We start from the raw sequence: 19,555 nt of genomic DNA on the forward strand, positions 1-19,555 counted from the left end.
CTTCGTTGACAGAAACAGGCCATTGGCTGATCTGGGCCCATAGGCCATAGGTTACTGAGCCTGGTTCTAGATCACTGAACCCGAAACGGCCTGTTTCATCTTCCGAACAATGGGAACAATGGTCTCACAGGCCCATTCCGGGGCTCCCAGGGCCACAGTGTAGAGACAGGAGATCAGGGCCCAGCACTGCCCTGCGCCACATTTTTTATCAATAACTGAGGAGCCAGCTGGCTGCCCCACTGGGCCCGGGGTCTGTCCCTCTGTCCTGTTCACCGCTGAGTCCAGGTCAGTACCTGGCACAGATGCTTGAATAACTTCGTTAAAGAATGAAGCCGGGTGCGGTGGCTCACGCCTGCAATCCCAGTACTTTGGGAAGCTGAGGTGGGGGAATCACTTGAGGTCAGGAGTTCGAGACCAGCCTGGCCAATGGCGAAACCCCATCTCTACTAAAAATATAAAAATTAGCTGGACGTGGTGGCAGGCGCCTGTAATCCCAGCTACTCGGGAGGTTGCCACTGAAGAATTGCTTGAACCCAGGAGGCAGAGGTTGCAGTGAGCCGAGATTGCACCACTGCACTCTAGCCTGGGCGACACAGTGAGACTCTGCCTCAAAAAAAAAAAAAAAAAAAAAAAAAAAAAAAGAATGGAAGGGTTTACTATTAATAACAGCTAGAAAAGCACCATTTCTGAATTTTTGTCATTGTTGGTGCTGTCAGCGACCCAAACGCCAGTGAGGTGAACCCGAGTGAGGCGTGGACCTCCCGATTCAATGCCGGGGCGGCAACTGGCAGGAAGTTGCAAAATCTGACTTGGGGTAAGAAGGTGGTTAAACACTGCCGAGCCAGGCAGCAGGCAGGCCCCGCCCCCGGCCGCATGCCTCTGACCGCCGCATCCCCAGAGCCCAGGAAGGGGAAACGGAAGCCTGTGCATCAGAAACCCAAGGCTCCCACTGCCATGACTATGGGTTGAGTCACCACCGGCAGAGAAAAAGCCCCTCTCTGGGTCCCTCCCCTCCCCACACCCAGCTGACCACAGAAATCACTGCCTGTCAGAGCCGGCAGGGAGCTGAGCAGGGGGAGGTCCGGCCCTCATCCTTACAGCGCAGCTGCCTGGACGGGGACGGGGGCCTGTGGGAGTCTCACTCCTGCATTTCAGGGACCTGAAGTCAGGCAGGAGTGACAGGAGCAGGGCAGGGATGTTCCAGCCAGAGCAGCATGCAGAGCCCTGGGTGGGGGCTGCTCACCTGGGCCAGGGGAGGAAGTGCCCCAGACGCCCCACCCACCTCTCAGAAGGGCATGGTTCCTAGAAACCAAGTTTTGACTGGAAAATCTGGACAGTGTGTTACCTGCTGGCTCTCCCACAGGGAGAGGGAATTTTCATCCTGCATGTACCAAGCCAGGTGTGCAGGCAGGGGCTGCTTTCCAGATGGCGAGAAGGTAAGGCGGAGGGCCAGGACAGCGGGAGGGAGCCCAGCCAGCCCCGACATTTGGGATTCTCTCTGCACACCCAGCCGCCGAGTGTGACAAGTTTCAGGGTCACCCCTCCTGAGCTCTTCCCATGAGCCCAGGTCTTAGGGGCTGAAGTGTGTCTCCACACCCCCAAATTCATATGCTGGAGTCCTAACCCCCAGTACCCCAGAACATGATTGTATTTGGACCCAGTGTTTTTTTTTTTTTTTTTTTTTTCTGAGAAGAGCCTCACTCTGTCACCCAGGCTGGAGTTCAGGGGTGCAATCTTGGCTCACTGCAGCCTCTGCCTCCCAGGTTCAAGTGATTCTCCTGCCTCAGGCTCCCGAGTAGCTGGGATTACAGGCTCCCGCCACCATGTCCGGCTAATTTTTGTATTTTTAGTAGAGATGGGGTTTCACTATGTTGGCCAGGTTGGTCTCGAACTCTTGACCTCAAGAGATCCACACACCTCAGCCTCCCAAAGTGCTAGGATTACAGGCCTGAGCCACCACACTCGCCCTTGGTCCCAGGGTCTTAAAGAAGTAAGTTAAATGGAGGGGATGAGGATGGGACCAAATCCAACACAACTAGTGCCCTTAAAAGAATAGTACATTGGCTGGGTGCGGTGGCTCACGCCTGTAATCCCAGCACTTTGGGAGGCTGAAGTAGGTGGATCACGAGGTCAGGAGATCAATACCACCCTGGCTAACACACGGTGAAATCCCGTCTCTACTAAAAATACAAAAAATTAGCCGGGCGCGGTGGTGGGCGCCTGTAGTCCCAGCTACTTGGGAGGCTGAGGCAGGAGAATGGCGTGAACCTGGGAGGCGGAGCTTGCAGTGAGCCAAGATGCGCCACTGCACTCCAGCCTGGGCAACAGAGCGAGACTCTGTCTCAAAAAAAAAGTACACTTTGGCTGGGCGCGGTGGCTCACACCTATAATCCCAGCACTTTGGAAGGCCGAGGTGGGCAGATCACGAGGTCAAGAGATCAAGACCATTCTGGCTATAAAAACATTAGCTGGGTGTGGTGGCAGGCGCCTGTAGTCCCAGCTACTCGGGAGGCTGAGGCAGGAGAATCACTTGAACCTGGGAGGCGGAGGCTGCAGTGAGCCGAGATGCGCCACTGCACTCCAGCCTGGGCGACAGAACAAGACTCTGTCTCAAAAAAGGAAAAAAAAAGGAAAAGTACATTTCTTCTTGAAAGAAGAGAAAACACAGGCACACAGAGAAATGACCCTGTGAGGACTCGGAGAAGGCAGCCGGCCACCAGCCAAGGAGAGAGGTCTCGGAGAAACCAGCCCTGCTGACACCTTGACCTCGACTCAGACCTCCAGTTGGGAGAGAACAGATTTCTGCTGTGTAGCTGCCCGGTCTGTGGTATTCGTTATGGCAGTCTTGGGAAACTGAGGCCCCAGGCCTGGCTGAGGCTGCACACACGTCAGCTCGTTGAATCCTCAGCTCACTGTGCCCTACTTTTCCCAGGGAAAGAACGGAGGCTCAGAGAGGCAGTTACTGCTCGAGGCCACTCAGCTGGCGGATGGCAGAGCGGGGCCTGAACCCAGGACCAGCGGACTCCAGCCATACCTGGAGACCTTCCAAGAAAGGAAACTGCATTCCTCACTCCCAGGCAGCAGACAGAGGGGGAGGGACCACGGCCAGACAGGAAGAAGCCTTGACCTCTGCATCCCAGGCCAGCACGGAGGACCCAGCACAGCCAGTGCCCCAGCTGCCTCCTGCCACCCCCAGCTGCTCCAGGAATGCAGGATGTGAAGGGGTCCCTGGGACCGCTGGTGTCCGCCCAGCTTGGCCTCCTTCCCCCCAGCCCCCACTTCCTGGCAGCCCCTGGAGTGAGCAATTCCAGGCTCCACAAATTCCAAGCCCAGCCTCCAAGACGGAGGAAGCAGAGAACTTTCTCACAGTCCGTGGGGTGGAAGGAAGGCCTGAAACCAGCCTCGTCAGCTCCCGCCCCGGGGAGAAGGGGCCACTCGGCAGGACACCTTCCTGGCACAGGACACCCCTTCATTCCTTGGCCCAGCAGCTCTCTTGGGCCTCCCTCCGGTCCACTGCACCCTAGACCCAAGAACTCCCCCATGGCCTCCCCACCAAGTGCTCACTGTGCGTGCCAGGCTCACAGCCAAGTGCCCCACCCAGACCAGCTCTTCCCAATCATCTCTCGAGCTCAAGCTTATCATCATCCCCACTGCACACATGGGGGACTGAGGCGGCCCTTCCCAACCTTGTTCTGTGCCCACCCCTTCCCTATCTGGCCCAGGTCACCCACCCTGCCAGGCCAGGTCAGCTGTTAGCCTTGGAAACCTGGAGAGATGGCGCCAGGCCAGGGGCTGGGGAGGCGAGAGGCCCTGGGCCAGGCAGCCAGAGCCTTGAGTGCCTCCACCCAGTCCCAGCCCACAGTTCCCGGGTCCTGGGAACAGGAGGCCCTTTGTGGGCAGCTGGGCCCAGGTGGCAGGGGCTGGCCTGACTGAAGACCTGGTTCCTCCTGCTTGGCAGATTCCAGACAGGGCAGAGGTGGCTCTGGAGAGGCGGGCAGGAGGGGTGGGGTGAGCTGAGTCCCGCGGTAGCAGCCCAGAGGCCACTGGCGCCCACTCCGTCCCCTGCAAACTTCCACCTCTGCACCATGTGGCACTGCGCCCAAGGGTGGAGCAGGGGCAGGCACTTCCCTCAGGCCAGATCACCAGGAAGCAGTTCAGTGTCCAGGACTGAGTTATTCCTTCCCCAGGAGCAGAAAGACCCCCAGGGACCCCTCTCTCCTTGGAAGACCATCCTCAGCCCTTCTGATCAAATTCCTTAGAGGCCTTCAAGGCTCTTCCAGACCTGACCCCAGAAGCCCCCCTCCAGCCCCATTTCAGGTCACCCCTCCCCGCTTCAGGGCCTCGTGCAGTTCCTCCTCCCAGCCTACCCCTACCATCTGTGGGTCTCCCTTCATGCTGGCTGCCTACCTCTGCCTGGAACACTCCTCCCCTCTCCTCTATGCAGGATGTGAGGGGACCTGGCACTGCTGCATCTCCTCCTTCAGGTCTGGGACTTCTCCTTCAGGTCTCAGCTGAAGCTGAACCATAACCTCCTCAAGGGAGCCTGCCCTGATCAACCCCTCCCCCAACACACACACACACCCTCATGGCTCCCAGGGTGGCTCCACCCAGTACCCAGCACAGCCGTACGCCATTGCCCTGGCATCCTCATCTGTCTATCATCTGTCTCCCCTACCAGACTGCCAATCGTAGGAGGGCATGGAATATTTCTTGCTCCCTTGTTGCACCTCCAGTGCTTAAATCCAGGCCTCCTCAGAGTACACACTAAAAACATTTGTTGAATAAATGAGTGAGCTGGAAGAGTCACTCCATAAGTTTACAGATGAGAGCAATGAGGCCTTGAGGGAAGCAGTAAAGTTTCCAAATCACCCTGCAGGTTAGTGGTAAAATAATAATAATAATAACAACAACAACAACAACAACAACAACAATCTTTATCAAGCATGAGGTAGACTTTGTAAATCCTCATAAACCCCTAAGACACACAAGGCATAACAACAACAACAACAACAACAATCTTTATCAAGCATGAGGTAGACTCTGTGAATCCTCATAAACCCCTAAGACACACAAGGCATTATCCCCACTTTACAGAGGCTCCAAGAGGTAAATCAGTTCCCTAAGGTCACATAGCTGGAAAATGGGAGAATCAGGATTGTGACTTTGTGACTCAGGGTCCAAGGGCTCAACAACCACACCGCTCTGTGAATAATTTCCTACCTTTTTCCTGAGCAGCACAAAACTGTTTTCATCAAGGAAGAAGATTAAGGGTGGTATTACATGGTTTCTTATAACCGCAGAAGGGAAATTAGAACAGCTGGTAGAGCAGGGTTGCCACACCATACTCAGCCACTAGGTGTCACCATTCAGCAATAACCCAGGTCCTGCCTCTCCCTCCCACAGCCCCTGCACCCACAGGCCGCTCACCATTGTTGCAGTGCCGGATGCAGTCCTGCAGCACAGCCTGCCACTTGTCCTGCTCGGCTTCCGTCATCATGCAGAAGTAGTAGTGACGCGCATAAGGATGCCAGAGGATGAGCGGGAACTGTGTGGGGCACTTGAGGATGGGGGCACTGCCCGACTTTGCCGTGGTCCCTGTGGAAACAGTGCCCACTGAGCAGCTGCCCTCTGTGGTTGCCCTCCACCAGAGGATGGCAGAGAACTGATCCCTTGGCATCAGCTCTGAGGTCAGGCTTAGGCCCAGAGAAGGCCGGCATGTCCCAGGGTGACCAGCAAGCCAGGGAGACAGGAGCAGCCTTCTTTCTGGCTGTGTCCTCCTCAGCCCAAAACCTGAGTCCAGCATCTGTGTAGACTCATTTCTTAGAGTGGGTAATAAGGCACATCCACTCCAGTCTTGGGTTAGGTTTTAAACTGTGTAAAGCAAAAACAACACAAGATCAGAGCTCTCAGGTACAAGAGTCAAACACTACCTTCTTGGGTTTCCCTTCAAATTTCGGCTGTGGAGGCCAAAGTGTGGCTTAAGTGTCTACATAAGGAGGGAGGCATGTGGGGAGGAACAAAATACAGCAAAAGGAATTTTTCCCTCCTTCAATTTCATTCTCAAGGATATGTAAGATCCAGCGAGATAACTAGTCCTGGGTTTGACCCTGCCGCTGTTGTTAATGATATGACAATAACAGTTCTTCTTTCTGTCCTGGCTCTGGGTTGGCCTGTACTGGGCACATAGCCCCTTCAGGGTCCACACAACACCCTGAGGGCAGTCCTCTTAGTGCCTGTGCTTTGTAGATGCTGAAGAGGCTGAGATTCAGAGCGGGGAGTGACTCGCCCGAGCAGACACAGTGAAACAAAGCCAGAGTCACACTGGAATCCAGGAATGCTGCTCACCCAAGCCCTCCATCACCACAGAATGGAGGCATGACTCTACTCTCAAGTCCCTGGGGCACGACCTGCCCCCAGGCAGGCATGTCCCCTGCCCTCTAGTTCCCAGGGATCATCAGAGAGGCCAATGTTGTTTCCGTAAGGCTTCTGGGGAATTTCAGCCAAAGTGAAGCAAAAGCAGGATGCCAAAAAGAGTAACTCCTGACTAACACAGTGCTGACCCACAGGTTTATGAGGGAAGGTCACTGAACATCTCCCAGGAGGTTCTCAAGGATTTAGGGAGAGGGGAAAGGCAGACAGCGAGGTCCCCATCCACAGCTCTAAGCCTAGCTTGTCTCTCTGCAAATGTGGGGCTGAAAACAATGGGCTCAGGGCCACCCCTCCCCTGGCCAGCTCCAGAGGCCTGTGCAGGGCATCGTGGCCTGGGGTGGGCGCTCCTTTACCTGGTAAGGAGTTGCCAATGAGCTCCAGGTATTGGTCCACAGAAGTGAGGATTTTGTAGCCTGCACTGTTGATGACAGCTCGTGGTGGGACCTGCCGCTCATAGGCCTGAGGGAGGCAAGAGAGATGGTCCCTGAGGGTTAAGGGTGCGGCCAAGCCCAAATCCCACCTGGCTTCAAGGCCCTACTCAGTGTGGCCCAAAGTTGGGAGGAGAGGGGAAGGAAGAAGAGGAGGTAAGAGAGGAACAGAGGGGAGAATGTCACTGTCATGGTGATTGGAGCAGTGTGGCATCCATAGCAACCTAGATCCTGGCTCTGGGCTCAATTCCTGGCTTCACTGGGTAGTGTCTGTGTGATGCTAAGGATAAAGTTCCTTAAATGCCTAAGCTTCAGCTTCTTCATCTATAAGACCAGGGAATCAAGAATATTCAGGATGGGGAAAACATTTTAAAATAAAAACAAAACCAGGGTAATAACCATTCCTGCCTCACAAAGCCATGTGAGGATCGAGTGAGATAATCTGCAGTGCCTGGCACACCACAAGGACTCAGCGAGCTTGGTCGAGGTGGTGGTTCTTACTGTTGCTACTGCTGCTATTACCTCTGTTCCCAGCAGCTCCACTAGTTGAGCATTTCTTACATATCAGGCCCTGTGCTAAGGGCATTGCATGCTTCATTTCACAGAATTTTCCCAATCCAAAAGGTGGATCACCCACAACTTCACACAGCTGGGAAGTAGCAGACCTAGGACATGAACTAGGGCTATCTGTCTCCGGAGCCTGGGGTATTTGACCATTACCCTGAACTACCCCCACCAACTTCCTAGGTTCTGAGCACCACACAAGTGTCCTCTAGAGGAGAATTAGGTCTAGAAACTTATACCAGTAGCAGTGGGGAAAGCAGTTCTGATGGAATAGCTCATACAGCAGGGCTACCATGCTACTCCCTGCCACTAGGTGTCACTATACAACACAGTTTCTGAAAGTAGCTCAGAACCTGTAGGGTGCTGATTTGCAAAACATGGTCTCTGATATTCAACACCACCCTAGAATTTATTAGAAATGTAAATCTTTACAGGCCGGGCACGGTGGCTCACGCCTGTAATCCCAGCACTTTGGGAGGCTGAGGAGGGCAGATCATGAGGTCAGGAGATCAAGACCATCCTGGCCAACATGGTAAAACCCAGTCTCTACTAAAAATACAAAAATTAGCTGCGCATGGTGGCGCACGCCTGTAGTCCCAGCTACTCGGGAGGCTCAGGCAGGAGAATCGCTTGAACCAGGGAGGTGGAGGTTGCAGGGAGCCAAGATGGCGCCACTGCGCTCCAGCCTGGTGGCAGAGCTAGACTTCGTCTCAAAAAAAAAAAAAAAAGAAATGCAAATCTTAGCTCCACCCCAGACCTGATCCAAACTCTGGAGGAAAGCCCAGCAATGCATCTTTCAGCAAGCCCTTCAGGTGATTCGGACGTGCTACCAGTTGAGAACCACTACTCTGGGGCACGAGGTTGTTCTTGACTTTATGTTGCTGTCACATTGATCTTCCCTGAAATACAGGGCACAGGCCTGTCCTTCTGGCTGCTCTGGAGAAATGAACAATTGAAGAAATCAGGTCTGTGGCTCAACCAGGTAGGGCTTCCTCAAGGGCTCGGGGAAAAGATAAGGCACAATGCTCCCATAGGATGTCCTTCTCGGACACCTACCCACTGTAGGGCAGGGGCAAGCCGGGGCAAGGAATGGCCAGATTGTGCCTCCAACAGCTCACTGTACCTATGAGGATGGGAGGGGTCAGAGGAGAGGCAGGAAGCCCAGTGAGGAAGGAGGTGGCAGGAGGAACGCCCTGGAGCCAGAGGGACTGTAGAGAGATTAGGAGGGATGGGGAGGAGTGAGTGACAGTTGGTTATAAGGGACAGAAGGAGTCAGCGATATTCCTGAGATGAAGAATGAGCTGCCATCTGGAGAGGGCACCCAGGGCAGCCCACGGTTTGGGGGAGGGGAGGGGCCGAGGTTGTGCTCTGGCCCTGGTGACTGCGTGCAGGCTGTGCCGGTGGCATCTGGGGCCTAAGTTTCCGAGTGGGGGAGGGGCACACATGGCGAAAGCGTGGAGCTCAGTGCGGCACCCAGGCCAGGCCTCACCACTTTGTTGTCATAGAGCACCAGCCCATAATTGTGGGGCACGAGGCTGAAGCGGTTCCTCCACTTCTTGCTGTCCTCCTGGTACTGGAAGAGGTTCCCCGAGAAGATGATGCGCTCGTCCAGTGGCACCTGTGGGCAGGAGGGGGCGGGGAGTGAGGCCCAGGTCCAGGGAGGTGGTGCTCCCCATGAAGCTGACCGCCCAGCAGAGCCTGTGTGCACACCCCCTGCCTAGCACGTCCTCCATTTTGGATCTCCCCGAGTCCTCCCAAGGCCTCTGAGGCCGGGCTGCATCTCATCCATTCTGCAGATGAGGAGTGAGGCTCAGAGCCATGGAGGGGCTCACCAGGGTCCAGGCAGGGTGATGATGCCAGGACTTGAACCCAGGACAGGCACTGATGCAGGGGCCGGTCACAGCCAGGTCCTCCCTCTCCATCCCAGCCTTGGGCAGTCACAGCTACCTTGGAAGGGTCTGGGGAGATGGCTGCTCTCCACCCACCTACAGCTGCGGCACTGGCGCCCCACGGTCACTCCAGGGACAGGGGACACACCCACAGGACAGGACTGCGAGGTCCCCAGTACCTGGGCAAGTCTCTCCCTGGCTCTAGGCTTCCGTTTCCCCTCAGGGCAATGACAACTTGAACAAGGTGGCTCCAGAGAGCCTCTCAGCTCTGATGGCTGATGAGACGCCTCCCTAAATCTGGGTGGGGATGGAGGAGGCCTCTGTCTGGGGGTGTTTGATGTCTGACCTACGTCCTGGCAGGCTGGTGACCTACGTGGGCTACAGAAATGCCCAGACTTTCCTACAAAGCCCTAGCTCTGGCTGACTCACAGCGTGTCTCGTCAGTTTGAGCATCGGTTTCCTCATCTGTAAAATGGGAACAGTAAGAGTTGGCACCTATACACAGGACCACCATGACCACTACTGGTAGGACTCAGTGTCTCTGACGGCCTCCCATCCTCAGGGACTGACTTATCTGGGGATGGGGAAGAAGGGAGATCTTTACACCAGGGTTGGGGGCCCAAGCAGAAGCTATGGCCAGGTGCAAGGCGTCCTGAGCAGACAAGCACCAGGAAGCTTCGGGAAGGAGATAGGCCACAATGGGAGAGGGATCATCTTGGATGGGAGGGAACCCGGGGGAGTACAGTGTTCCTCTGCAAATTCTATTTGTTCTACAATAAATAAGGTGCATTTTGCAAAAAGAAACATTTCTCAGATGCAGTTATGGGGAAAGGGTGATGGCCATCGTGCCTGCACCTTCCTGACTTCCTGGCTCTGCCCTGGCACATCCCTGCAGTCCGGTCTCCTCTTGACCCTCTGCCCCCTTCACTGTGTCCCCCTGTCCGCAGCTCCCTCCCTGCCACTCTTCAAGGGGAAACACAAAACGCTCGTGGAGAAGGAGAGCCCATTGTGCTCACACAATAGGACCTGCAGGCTTCTTCCTACTGGGGATAAAAATATTTACAGGAAAAGAAAATGGTTCCCCTACCACTCCCTCCACCCCCACACAAAGTGGGCTTTGCCCAAGTCGCAGAGCTGCCCTCAGCGGTCTATATCCAGTGGTCTATATATAAACCGCCCACACCAAGCTCAAATCCCTGTCTTTTCTAGAAAGAGCAGACAGAGCTCTCATAACACCCTAGCAAAAAGGTCTCTGGTTTTCGTCTCACCCCTGCTTAGGGCAGGAGCCCCAGGACACAGGGACGGGCACTCAGGGACAGGGCCAGTCCCAGCAGGAGGCTGTGCAGAAGCAGGCTTATGGCCCAGGCAGGCTCAACAACCCCCACCACCCAGATCCTGGGGAGCTCGCAATGGGTGGCTGGCTGTGGGTTTGTGTTTTATTTTTAAGACTTTCAAATGGCAGAGTCGTGTTTGATGGGAAGGCCTGCAGGAAGCGAAATAGAACTCGACAGCCCAGGCAAAATATTCTAGACTCTGCAAAGCTCTCCAGTGCCTCGGTCAGAGAGAGCACAGGCCCCAAGGTCAGACAACCAGGACTCCTGTCTCGGCACCACCACCCACTGCCAGAGCCTGGACAAGCAGCTTCGCATCTCTGAGCCTCAATGTCCACATCTGTGATGCGGGCATCATCATAGCCCCTCCCTCAAAGTGGGGCCAGCAGGCTGAGCAAACAGTACAGGCACCAGACAACTGCTGTTTTAGCCAGGCACTGTGGCTCACACGCCTGTAATCCTACCACTCTGGGAGGCCGAGGCAGGTGGATCACCTAAGGTCAGGAGTTCCAGACCAGCCTGGCCAACTTGGTGAAACCCTGTCTCTACTAAAAATATAAAAAATTAGCCGGGTGTGGTGGTGGATGCCTGTAATCCCAGCTAGTGGGGAGGCTGAGGTATGAGAATCGCTTGAACCCGGGAGGTGGAGGTTGAAGTGAGCCAAGATTGTGCTACTGTACTCCAGCCCAGGCACCAGAGTGAGACTCCGTCTCAAAAAAGTAAAAAACAAAAAGACAACTGCTGTTTTATTATTCTTATTTCTATTGTATTATTATTTTATCATTATTATCACTTTATTTTATTTGTATTCTATTATTGTTTCTAATAAAAACCACTGTTGTTTTGATCATCACTGGTGATTAATATTATTATTTCTAGTATTATGATGTTATCGTAACTCTGCATTGTGATGATCGGTTTCCTGAGTGGCAAAATGAGACCAAAAATACTGCTTTTCAGGAATTGTGGGTGAGTGGTTTCATTTCACTCTCCTTGCTCACATGTTGCTATTTTTCTACAATAAATGTGCACTCCTGCCTCCCCAGACTTAAATGAGGCCTCACGCAGAGGAAATGCTTCACGCCCTCAGCCAGAGCCCACTTGTCTTGGATTACAGGGACTTGGGCTGCCCATGACATTTCTTTCCAGACAGGGGAGCCATTCTGGCCCCACTCACCTGGGCTGCGTCCAAGGCCTCCTTTTCTTTCCTTTACCTACCACACAGATACGCACCTGCCAGACACCCCGGCCAGGCCACAGCCGGGCCCCTCTGCCGCTCTGCTGCCACAGGGTCAAGAGGTTACCAAGACACCGGGGAAGAGGCAACCTTTTCTGGGTCCAAAAGCAAAGGTGATGCTCTGAGCAGCTCCGACACATGGTCCTGACCTCCCTCCACCGGGTGGGCTGCAGTCACGGCAGAAAGGGCCCTGGGCTGGCCCTGCCTCTGCCATCCTGAATGAGCCACTTAAAGGCTCAGCCTTGGCCAGGTGCGGCAGCTCAGGCCTGTAATCCTAGCACTTTGGGAGGCCAAGGTGGGAGGATCTCTTGAGTCCCGCCCCCAGCCCCATGTCCGAGTCAATCACAGGTTCCTCTTCCCAGAAGGCTTTGCCAGCATCCTCTGGCCCATACTGACCCTCAGGCTGGAGCCAGGAAGCTTCTAATCCCTCACTCAACAAATATTTCCTTAGCAAACAGCATCCTACTATCTATATCAGCAGATCATGATGAGGCCAGTGACAGCGCCTTCCCTGCTTCAGGCACAACCACCCTGTGAAGGAGACGTTCTCATCCCATTTGACAGATGAGTAAACTGAGGCTCTTAGTGGAAGAGCTTGCCTTGAATTGGAGACTATCAAGACTCTAGAGCCCCAGCTCTGATGGTGGAGGAGGTGAGCTGGGAGGAGTCACCCACGGTGACTGAAGGGGTCTCAACAACACGACCTGGGTTACCTACCTATTGAGAAGTGGGAAGGAGGCTAGGCATGGTGGCTCACGCCTGTAATCCCAGCACTTTTGGGGAGCTGAGGCTGGAGGATCACTCGAGCCCAGGAGTTTGAGACCTGCCTGGGCAACACAGCAAAACCCCATCTCTACAAAAAATGCAAAAATTAGCCTAGAGTGATGGTGTGCACCTATAGTCCCAGGAACTGGAGAGACTGAGGTGGAAGGATCACTTGAGCCAGGAAGGTTGAGGCTGCAGTGAGCCATGATTGAGCCACTGCACTCCAGCCTGGGCAACAGCAAGACCCAGTCTCAAAAAAAAAAAAAAAATTAATAAGCCGGACATAGTGGCTCACACCTGCCTGTAATCCCAGCATTTTGGGAGGCTGAGGCGGTCAGATGACTTGAGGTCAGGAGTTTGAGACCAGCCTGGCCAACATGGTGAAACCCCATCTCTACTGAAAATACAAAAATTTAGCCAGGCGTGGTGGTGCATACCTATAGTCCCAGCTACTCGGGAGGCTAAGGCAGCAGAATGCCTTGAACCTGGGAGGCGGAGGTTGCAGTGAGCTGAGATCGCGCCACGGCACTCCAGCCTGAGTGACAAAGCGAGACTGTCTCAAAAAAGAAAAAATAATAATTAATTAAAAAAAGAAAAGAAGCTGGGGGGACTCTTAGAGGCCATCAGAGTAACAATGGGAAACTGAGGCCCAGAAAAGTAAAGTCACTCCCTTGAAGCCACATGGCAAGAAGGAGCAGAACCCACCCAAGCCCTCCCAGCACGTCTCACCTTGCGCCAGAGCAGCTGGGCCTGCGGCAGCCCCGTGCCCTCGATCTCATGGCGCATGCTGTTGAAGAGAGCCACGCCATACTGGTCTTCATAGAACTGGAGGAACTCCGTCAGGATCTTCCCGGTTTTTTCTGGAAGAGAAGGACAAACAGGAGCGTGAGGTCCTCAGCGATGCTGAGGCATCGCGATCCTTCCCCTAGGCAGGAGTGGCTGCAAAGCCCCAAGTTCCCGCTTGTGGAATTGTTTGCACAGGCTCCTTGCGCTCATCTGTGCTGCATTTCTGGCCAGAGCCCTGCGTTTCCTGTGAAAACCAACTGCCTTGGAAAGGGTGAACCTCCAGATGGGAAAGCGGGCAATGGCCACAGACAGAGAATCAAACAAATGCAAATAGAACCAAGACTCCATTTCCTCTAGTCCCCGCTGGTGGGGACATGCACAAACAGGCCGTGTCACTCAGAGCCGGGGGTGCCGGGAATGGGGACAGCCATTTCAGAGGGTGGGTGTCCTGTTCTTGGATGCTCCCACCTCTAAGAATCTACCCCATAGAACAATGCGCAGGAGGACACAAAGGCGAATATGCACTGAGGCCATAGCGGGAGCAGCTGAATGTAATCTCTAGGGATACGTGGGTTCACCCAGGACAGTAAAAAGTAAAAAGATGGAGGGGGGCAGGCATGGTGGCTCCCAGCACTTTTCAAGGCCAAAGCGGGTGGATCACCGGAGGTCAGGAGTTCAAGACCAGCCTGGCCAACATGGCGAAACCTGGTCTCTACTAAAAATACAAAAATCAGCCGGGCATGGTGGCAGGCACCTATAAGCCCAGCTACTCAGGAGGCTGAGGCAGGAGAATCACTTGAACCTGGAAGTTTGGTGGAAGGTGGAGGTTTCAGTGAGTCGAGATTGCGCCATTGCACTCCAGCCTAGGCGACAGAGCGAGACTCCATACAAAAAAATAAATAAATAAAAATAAAACAAAATTAAATTAAATTAAATTAAATTTTTTAAAAAAAAGATGGAGGGACCTATCTGGATAGGTGCCAACAAAAGGAAAGGGCTCATACTCCATTAAGGAAAGAAAGCAAGTGACAGAGTCACCTGTTGACTATCATCTCATTAAAAAAAAAAAAAAAACTCTTTCTGGCCAGGTGCAGTGGCTCATACCTATAATCCCAGCACTTTGGGAAACTAAGGCAGGTGGCTCGCTTGAACCCAGGAGTTTGAGAACAGCCTGAGCAACACAGCAAGACCCCATCTCTACAAAATACAAAAGTTTGGTCAGGCGCGGTGGTTCACACCTGTGATCCCAGCACTTTGGGAGGACAAGGTGGACAGATCACCTGAGGTCAGGAGTTCGAGACCAGCCTGGCCAACATGGCAAAACCCCGTCTCTACTAAAAACAGAAAAATTAGCCAGGCATGGTGGCGGGCGCCTGTAATCCCAGCTACTCAAGAGGCTGAGGCAGGAGAATCACTTGAACCCGGGAGGCAGAGGTTGCAGTGAATCAAGATCGTACCACTGCACCCCATCCTGGGCGACAGAGCAAGACTCTATCTTAAAAAAAAAAAAAAAAAAAAAATTAGTCAGGTGTGGTGGCGTGTGCCTGTAGTCCCAGCTATTCAGGAGGCTGAGGTGGGAAGGTCACTTAAGCCCAGGGAGGTCGAGGCTGAGTGAGCTATGATCACGCCACTGCACTCCAGCCTGGGCGACAGAGCAAGACCCTGTCTCAACACACACATAACAAAACCAAAACGCCTCCTATTCGTGCATATAGATTACTTAGGCTTGGGTGCGTGGAGGAGGTCTGGAAGGCAGCATGCCAGGCTGGGAAGGCAGGACCTCTGGTGTGGGAGTGGGGAGTGCAGAGTGAACGTCATTTTCTGTTTATTCCCTTTTATAGCATTCGAATTATTTTACAATCATGATTCCTTTCATAATAAAAAAATAAACAGTCTAAAATTAACGCCTCTACCAAGTGAACAACCTTTCTGCTTTCACTGGCCATTTGCGCCCGTCTTCTGCGTGGTTTCTGAATACAGGTAAGTGCTATAGCCTTGAGGGCAGGCCCAGGCCACATCAGGCTCAGCACCTGTGCTCCTGGGCGTCCCCATGTTCAGATGAAGGAGGAGGCCCAGAGAGCGTCTCAGACCCATGAGGGGAGAGGCTCCCTTGTCCTAAGAAGCTGCAGCTTGCGCCCCGACCGGGATTTGTGCTGGCCCGCTGTGCGGCTCCCCTCTCTGGGCCTCGGCTTCCCCCATGCACTGAGAGGCTGGATTTAATGATGGACAAGCCCTGCCATCTCTGACAGTCTTGGATTCCAGGTTTTAAAGCCCTGGTCCTTTCTCAAAAGAGGAGCTGGCAGGACCCTGCCCCTCCCGTGGCCAGTCTCCAGGTACGGAGGGCACCTGGTTAGGATGGCATTTCATTCCATCCTCTCTGTAGCTCTGTGAGGGGGAAACTGTTATCCCCACTTTACAGAGGAGGTAACTGAGGCCCTGGGAGGTTAAGTCACTGGCATAAGGTCACACAGCCAGTGGGTGGTGGAGCTGGGATGCAGTCCTGGGTCCCCGCCAGGAGGTGGTGGCCTGGGAGGAGGGCTGAGAGGGCATGCCACACGCCGTGCCTCACAGCTCATGCCCAGGGTCCCAGGCACGTGACCTTCCTGCGTGCCTGCCCACATCCTGGGCCCTGCCTCGGTGATGGGGGTGGGGAGACAGCCCCCACCCCCTCTCCACAGACCCTGTCCCTCCCTGTGCTCCCGTTTCCTGGAATGAGGTCATGTCCGTTCAGATTCCAGTTTGGGGGTAGGAAGGGGAGAACGAATGAGGAATTTGCTTTGAATGCCTATTTTTTAAAAACCATAAACAACCAGAGCTCTCTCGGAGACCATGGGAATCGTTTTGAAAAACGATGAGGCAGAGGGGGCCGGTGGAAGAGAGTCACACATTGGGGCTAATAGGAAAATAGGATGGAAGCTGACAATAACATCGGTGCCATGGTTGTCATCGGCACGGCCACCGTGCTACAGCAGGTTTTACGTTTGTGAACCCAAAGAACCTCCGTGAGAACCCCAGGGAGCCACTGCTGTTGTTTTCCTATTTCAGGGATGAAGAGTTAAGCCACACACCCCATGGGCATTCTATCAATGTGGCCGGCAGGATGGGCAGGCTTGGGCCTGCAGGTCTCAGGGGTCGTCCTTTGGCCATGGCTCCAGTGCCCCCAGCCAGCCCCAGTGCACCCAGCCTGCAGACAGATCCCAAAGGGCTGGAGTCTGCCACCGTGGCCCTCAGGGAGCCAGGCCCTGGAGGGAGCTGCCATTGCTGTGAGGACTCGAACCCAGGTCTGCCGGACCGCAGCCCATGCTCAGCTGCCCGAACAGCACAGTCCAGATATGGAGTCCAGGCAAGGAAGAGCTGGGTTCAGAAAGGCCCCTGGGCTGGGCTGGGGAGGACAAAAGAGGGCAAGACTGAGCCAGGAGAAGGCCCAGCATGTCCCATCGAGGGACAATTGAGGCCCAAGTTGGGCAGGGCTATGGACCGGAGAGGAAGCTGCAGGAAGCTCTGAGGAAGGGAGACATGGGAGTGTGGGGACCCGCTGCCTGTCAGGCTGGGAGATGAAGGTCAAGGCTGAAGGTCAGGTCTCTGGGCCAGTGCAGTGCTGCCCACAGGCCCAGGCCTCAGGCTGAGGGGACCCAGGCAAGGGTCAGGGATCCAGGATGCAGTTCCCTCTAGATTTGCCACGTTGGCTCCAGGTGGAGCCAGAATCGCTCACTACCCAGGCTTGCTCTCAGAACTCAGGCGCCAAACAGGTCGGGTAGGGAGGCCGGGAACTCTGCTGGGGGGGTCTGGTCTCCTTTTGCTCACCACTGGATCCTGGGCACCGGGCCTGGCACAAGCAGATGTCGTCGAGGGTAAGAAGAGTGGGGGGGTTGGTCCAGCAGCCAAATAGTTACTAAGTCCAAACAAGGGAAGGCCGTGGGGCAGTCATCGGAGGGATACTGAGGGAGCACCACGCTGGAGGTAGGGGGACGGCATTAGCAAGGGGTTATGGACCTTAAGGATGGCGCCCAGGCAGCACCGGGAAGCCGGCCCCGCTCAGAAGAAGGGTGGCAACCAAGGGAGAGCTGGAAAGGGAGGACCATGGGAAACAGGGCCACGGATAGCTTCTTGGCAGGAGTAGCCCCGAGCACATTCTTGAGAGATGTCCTCAGCCAGCATGGAAGGAACCGCCACGTGCTTTGTACAGAGGAAGTAACCCAGAGACTCAGAAGATGAGGACTCGGGTGCCAGGGGCTCCAGGTGTGGAGGCCAGAGGGACCCAAAAGGCCAGCAGCACTCGGAGGGGACCAGCCTGGACAAAAGGCTTGCAGGGGCCTTCCTGGCTGGACCCTGCTGGAAGAGGACCCAGGCGGGCACCACAGCCCTGGCGGGGGCTCAACCAGAGGACCCAGCCTGGCCACAGCCTCACCTGCTGAGCGCTGGGACTGCAGCTCAGGCAGGCCCCACCCAGTACCCCACTTTTCCTTCTTGCTCCCTGCAGTGGCTCTCCCCCGGCATTGTCACTTCAGGATTTGACAACCCAAATTCCCATGCCACGTACCGGCCTGGGTGTCTGTGACAGTCCTGAGCCCGGGTACCCCTCTTTTCTCCACACTTGCCCACAGCAGCTCTCCCCATTTCCTGCCACAGCCTCTGGAGACACCACACGCCACGGATTTGGAGCAGATGTTGGACAGGGCCTCCAACACTCAGACTTACCACCCTGTTAGGGGAATGTGAGCCAGAGAGGGTGAGCAGCTCAGCTGAGGTCACACAGCCAGACGGAGGCAATCAGGTTCGAGCCACAGCCAGCTGCATGCCACCCTCCTGGTCCTGGCTCTGGCCACTGTCTACAGGGCCCCACGGGCCCCCTACCTCCCCTTAGAGGGCACAGAAGAAACAGGCTGTGCCCCCATCTGCAGAGGCAGGGCTGGCCCGCAGGTCCTGGGTCCAGGAACTGTTAGGCTCCAGCTGGTGGTACGATCACTCGCTTCTGTGAGCTACAGAGAGGCTGGGGTGGGGCGGTCTGAAGGTGTGTGCCAGCTTCGTCACCTTCCACGTTTTCTCATCCATTCTGCCTGCCTGCACTGACTCAGCCCCAGGTGCCGCTGGGTGAGAAGGCAGAGGATGGAGTGGGCCAGGACTCACGGAGCCTGCCCTGCGGCCCCAGGTGCCCGGCCTCCTGGTGAGGAGCTTGAGGTCAGGGCCAGAGTCCCCGCCCTGCCATATGCCAGCCCTGCAAGCGTCCGGATCTCAGAGCTTCACATTCTTCACTTGTAAATGGGCCTCTCCAAAGCCGTTCCTGAGCTCTGAGGTCTGCAGGACCAGACAGCATTGAGGTGCTCAGCTCCAGGCCTCCATAAACGTCACTGCTAATCACCACAGTGCTCAGCTGAGAACAGCAGTCATAAGAGACTGTTTGAAATGTTTATTAGCAGTGTAACGTTTATAGTTTGAAATAATCCAGTAAAGATTTGTTTTCTGAAGAACCGGGACAAGAATCACAAAATAATAATGATGATGATGGGAGGGCTTCCACAAACAAAGATCACAGACACGGGGCAGCTGAGGGGGACAGCAGGGCCCTGTGTGATGGGGGGTCCCGCCTGGCTGTGGCTGGGATCCCCTGGCGTAACCCTCAGCTTCTGCTGGTGCCTGGAGCCATTGGTTGCCCCCTTTTCGCCTTTTGCCAGCAGGAGGTAAGCCCACGCCCATCAGACACAGCGTCTACCTGTTCTTTGCCCCAACACACACCATTCTTCAAATGGCCCAGAGGTGAGTACAGGGAACTACAACCCCACTTTACAGCTGTATGAACCGAGGGAACACTTTACAGCTGTATGAACCGAGGGAACACTATGAACTACAGGGAACTACAACCCCCACTTTACAGCTATATGAACCGAGGCTCGGAACAATTAAACGGCTCAGGAAAGGCCACCTTGTCAGTCCACAAAACCTGCTGAGGCCCCTCGCAGAGGCTGTCACAAAAGGCGCCTGCCTGTAGAGGTCCTGGTTCCCTTCTTAGCCCAAGAGGCCAGCGTGTGAATTCTGGGAGTGGAATTGAGTCCTGGTCTGTGCCCAGGGACCTCAGGGAGCCACTCCCATCCCAGGCCTCTGTCTCCACGTGGTGTCTCCATGGGTACT

At 54.9% G+C, this 19,555-nt stretch overlaps 1 protein-coding gene across 1 annotated transcript in view; it reads right to left on the minus strand.

Annotated features, from left to right (window-relative positions):
• The window catches only part of NIBAN2 (niban apoptosis regulator 2), a 63,531-nt gene that overhangs the window by 12,637 nt on the left and 31,339 nt on the right, over positions 1–19,555 (minus strand). Inside the window, exons 2-5 of the mRNA XM_003911920.4 lie at positions 13,373–13,503; positions 8,911–9,039; positions 6,783–6,888; positions 5,428–5,595 (exon numbers count right to left, since the gene is read on the minus strand). Coding sequence (XP_003911969.1) covers positions 5,428–5,595; positions 6,783–6,888; positions 8,911–9,039; positions 13,373–13,503 — 534 coding nt within the window. The remainder of the gene's footprint in view (positions 1–5,427; positions 5,596–6,782; positions 6,889–8,910; positions 9,040–13,372; positions 13,504–19,555) is intronic.

The sequence above is a fragment of the Papio anubis genome, chromosome 13, assembly GCF_008728515.1.
Source record: "Papio anubis isolate 15944 chromosome 13, Panubis1.0, whole genome shotgun sequence".
Taxonomy (NCBI): domain Eukaryota; kingdom Metazoa; phylum Chordata; class Mammalia; order Primates; family Cercopithecidae; genus Papio; species Papio anubis.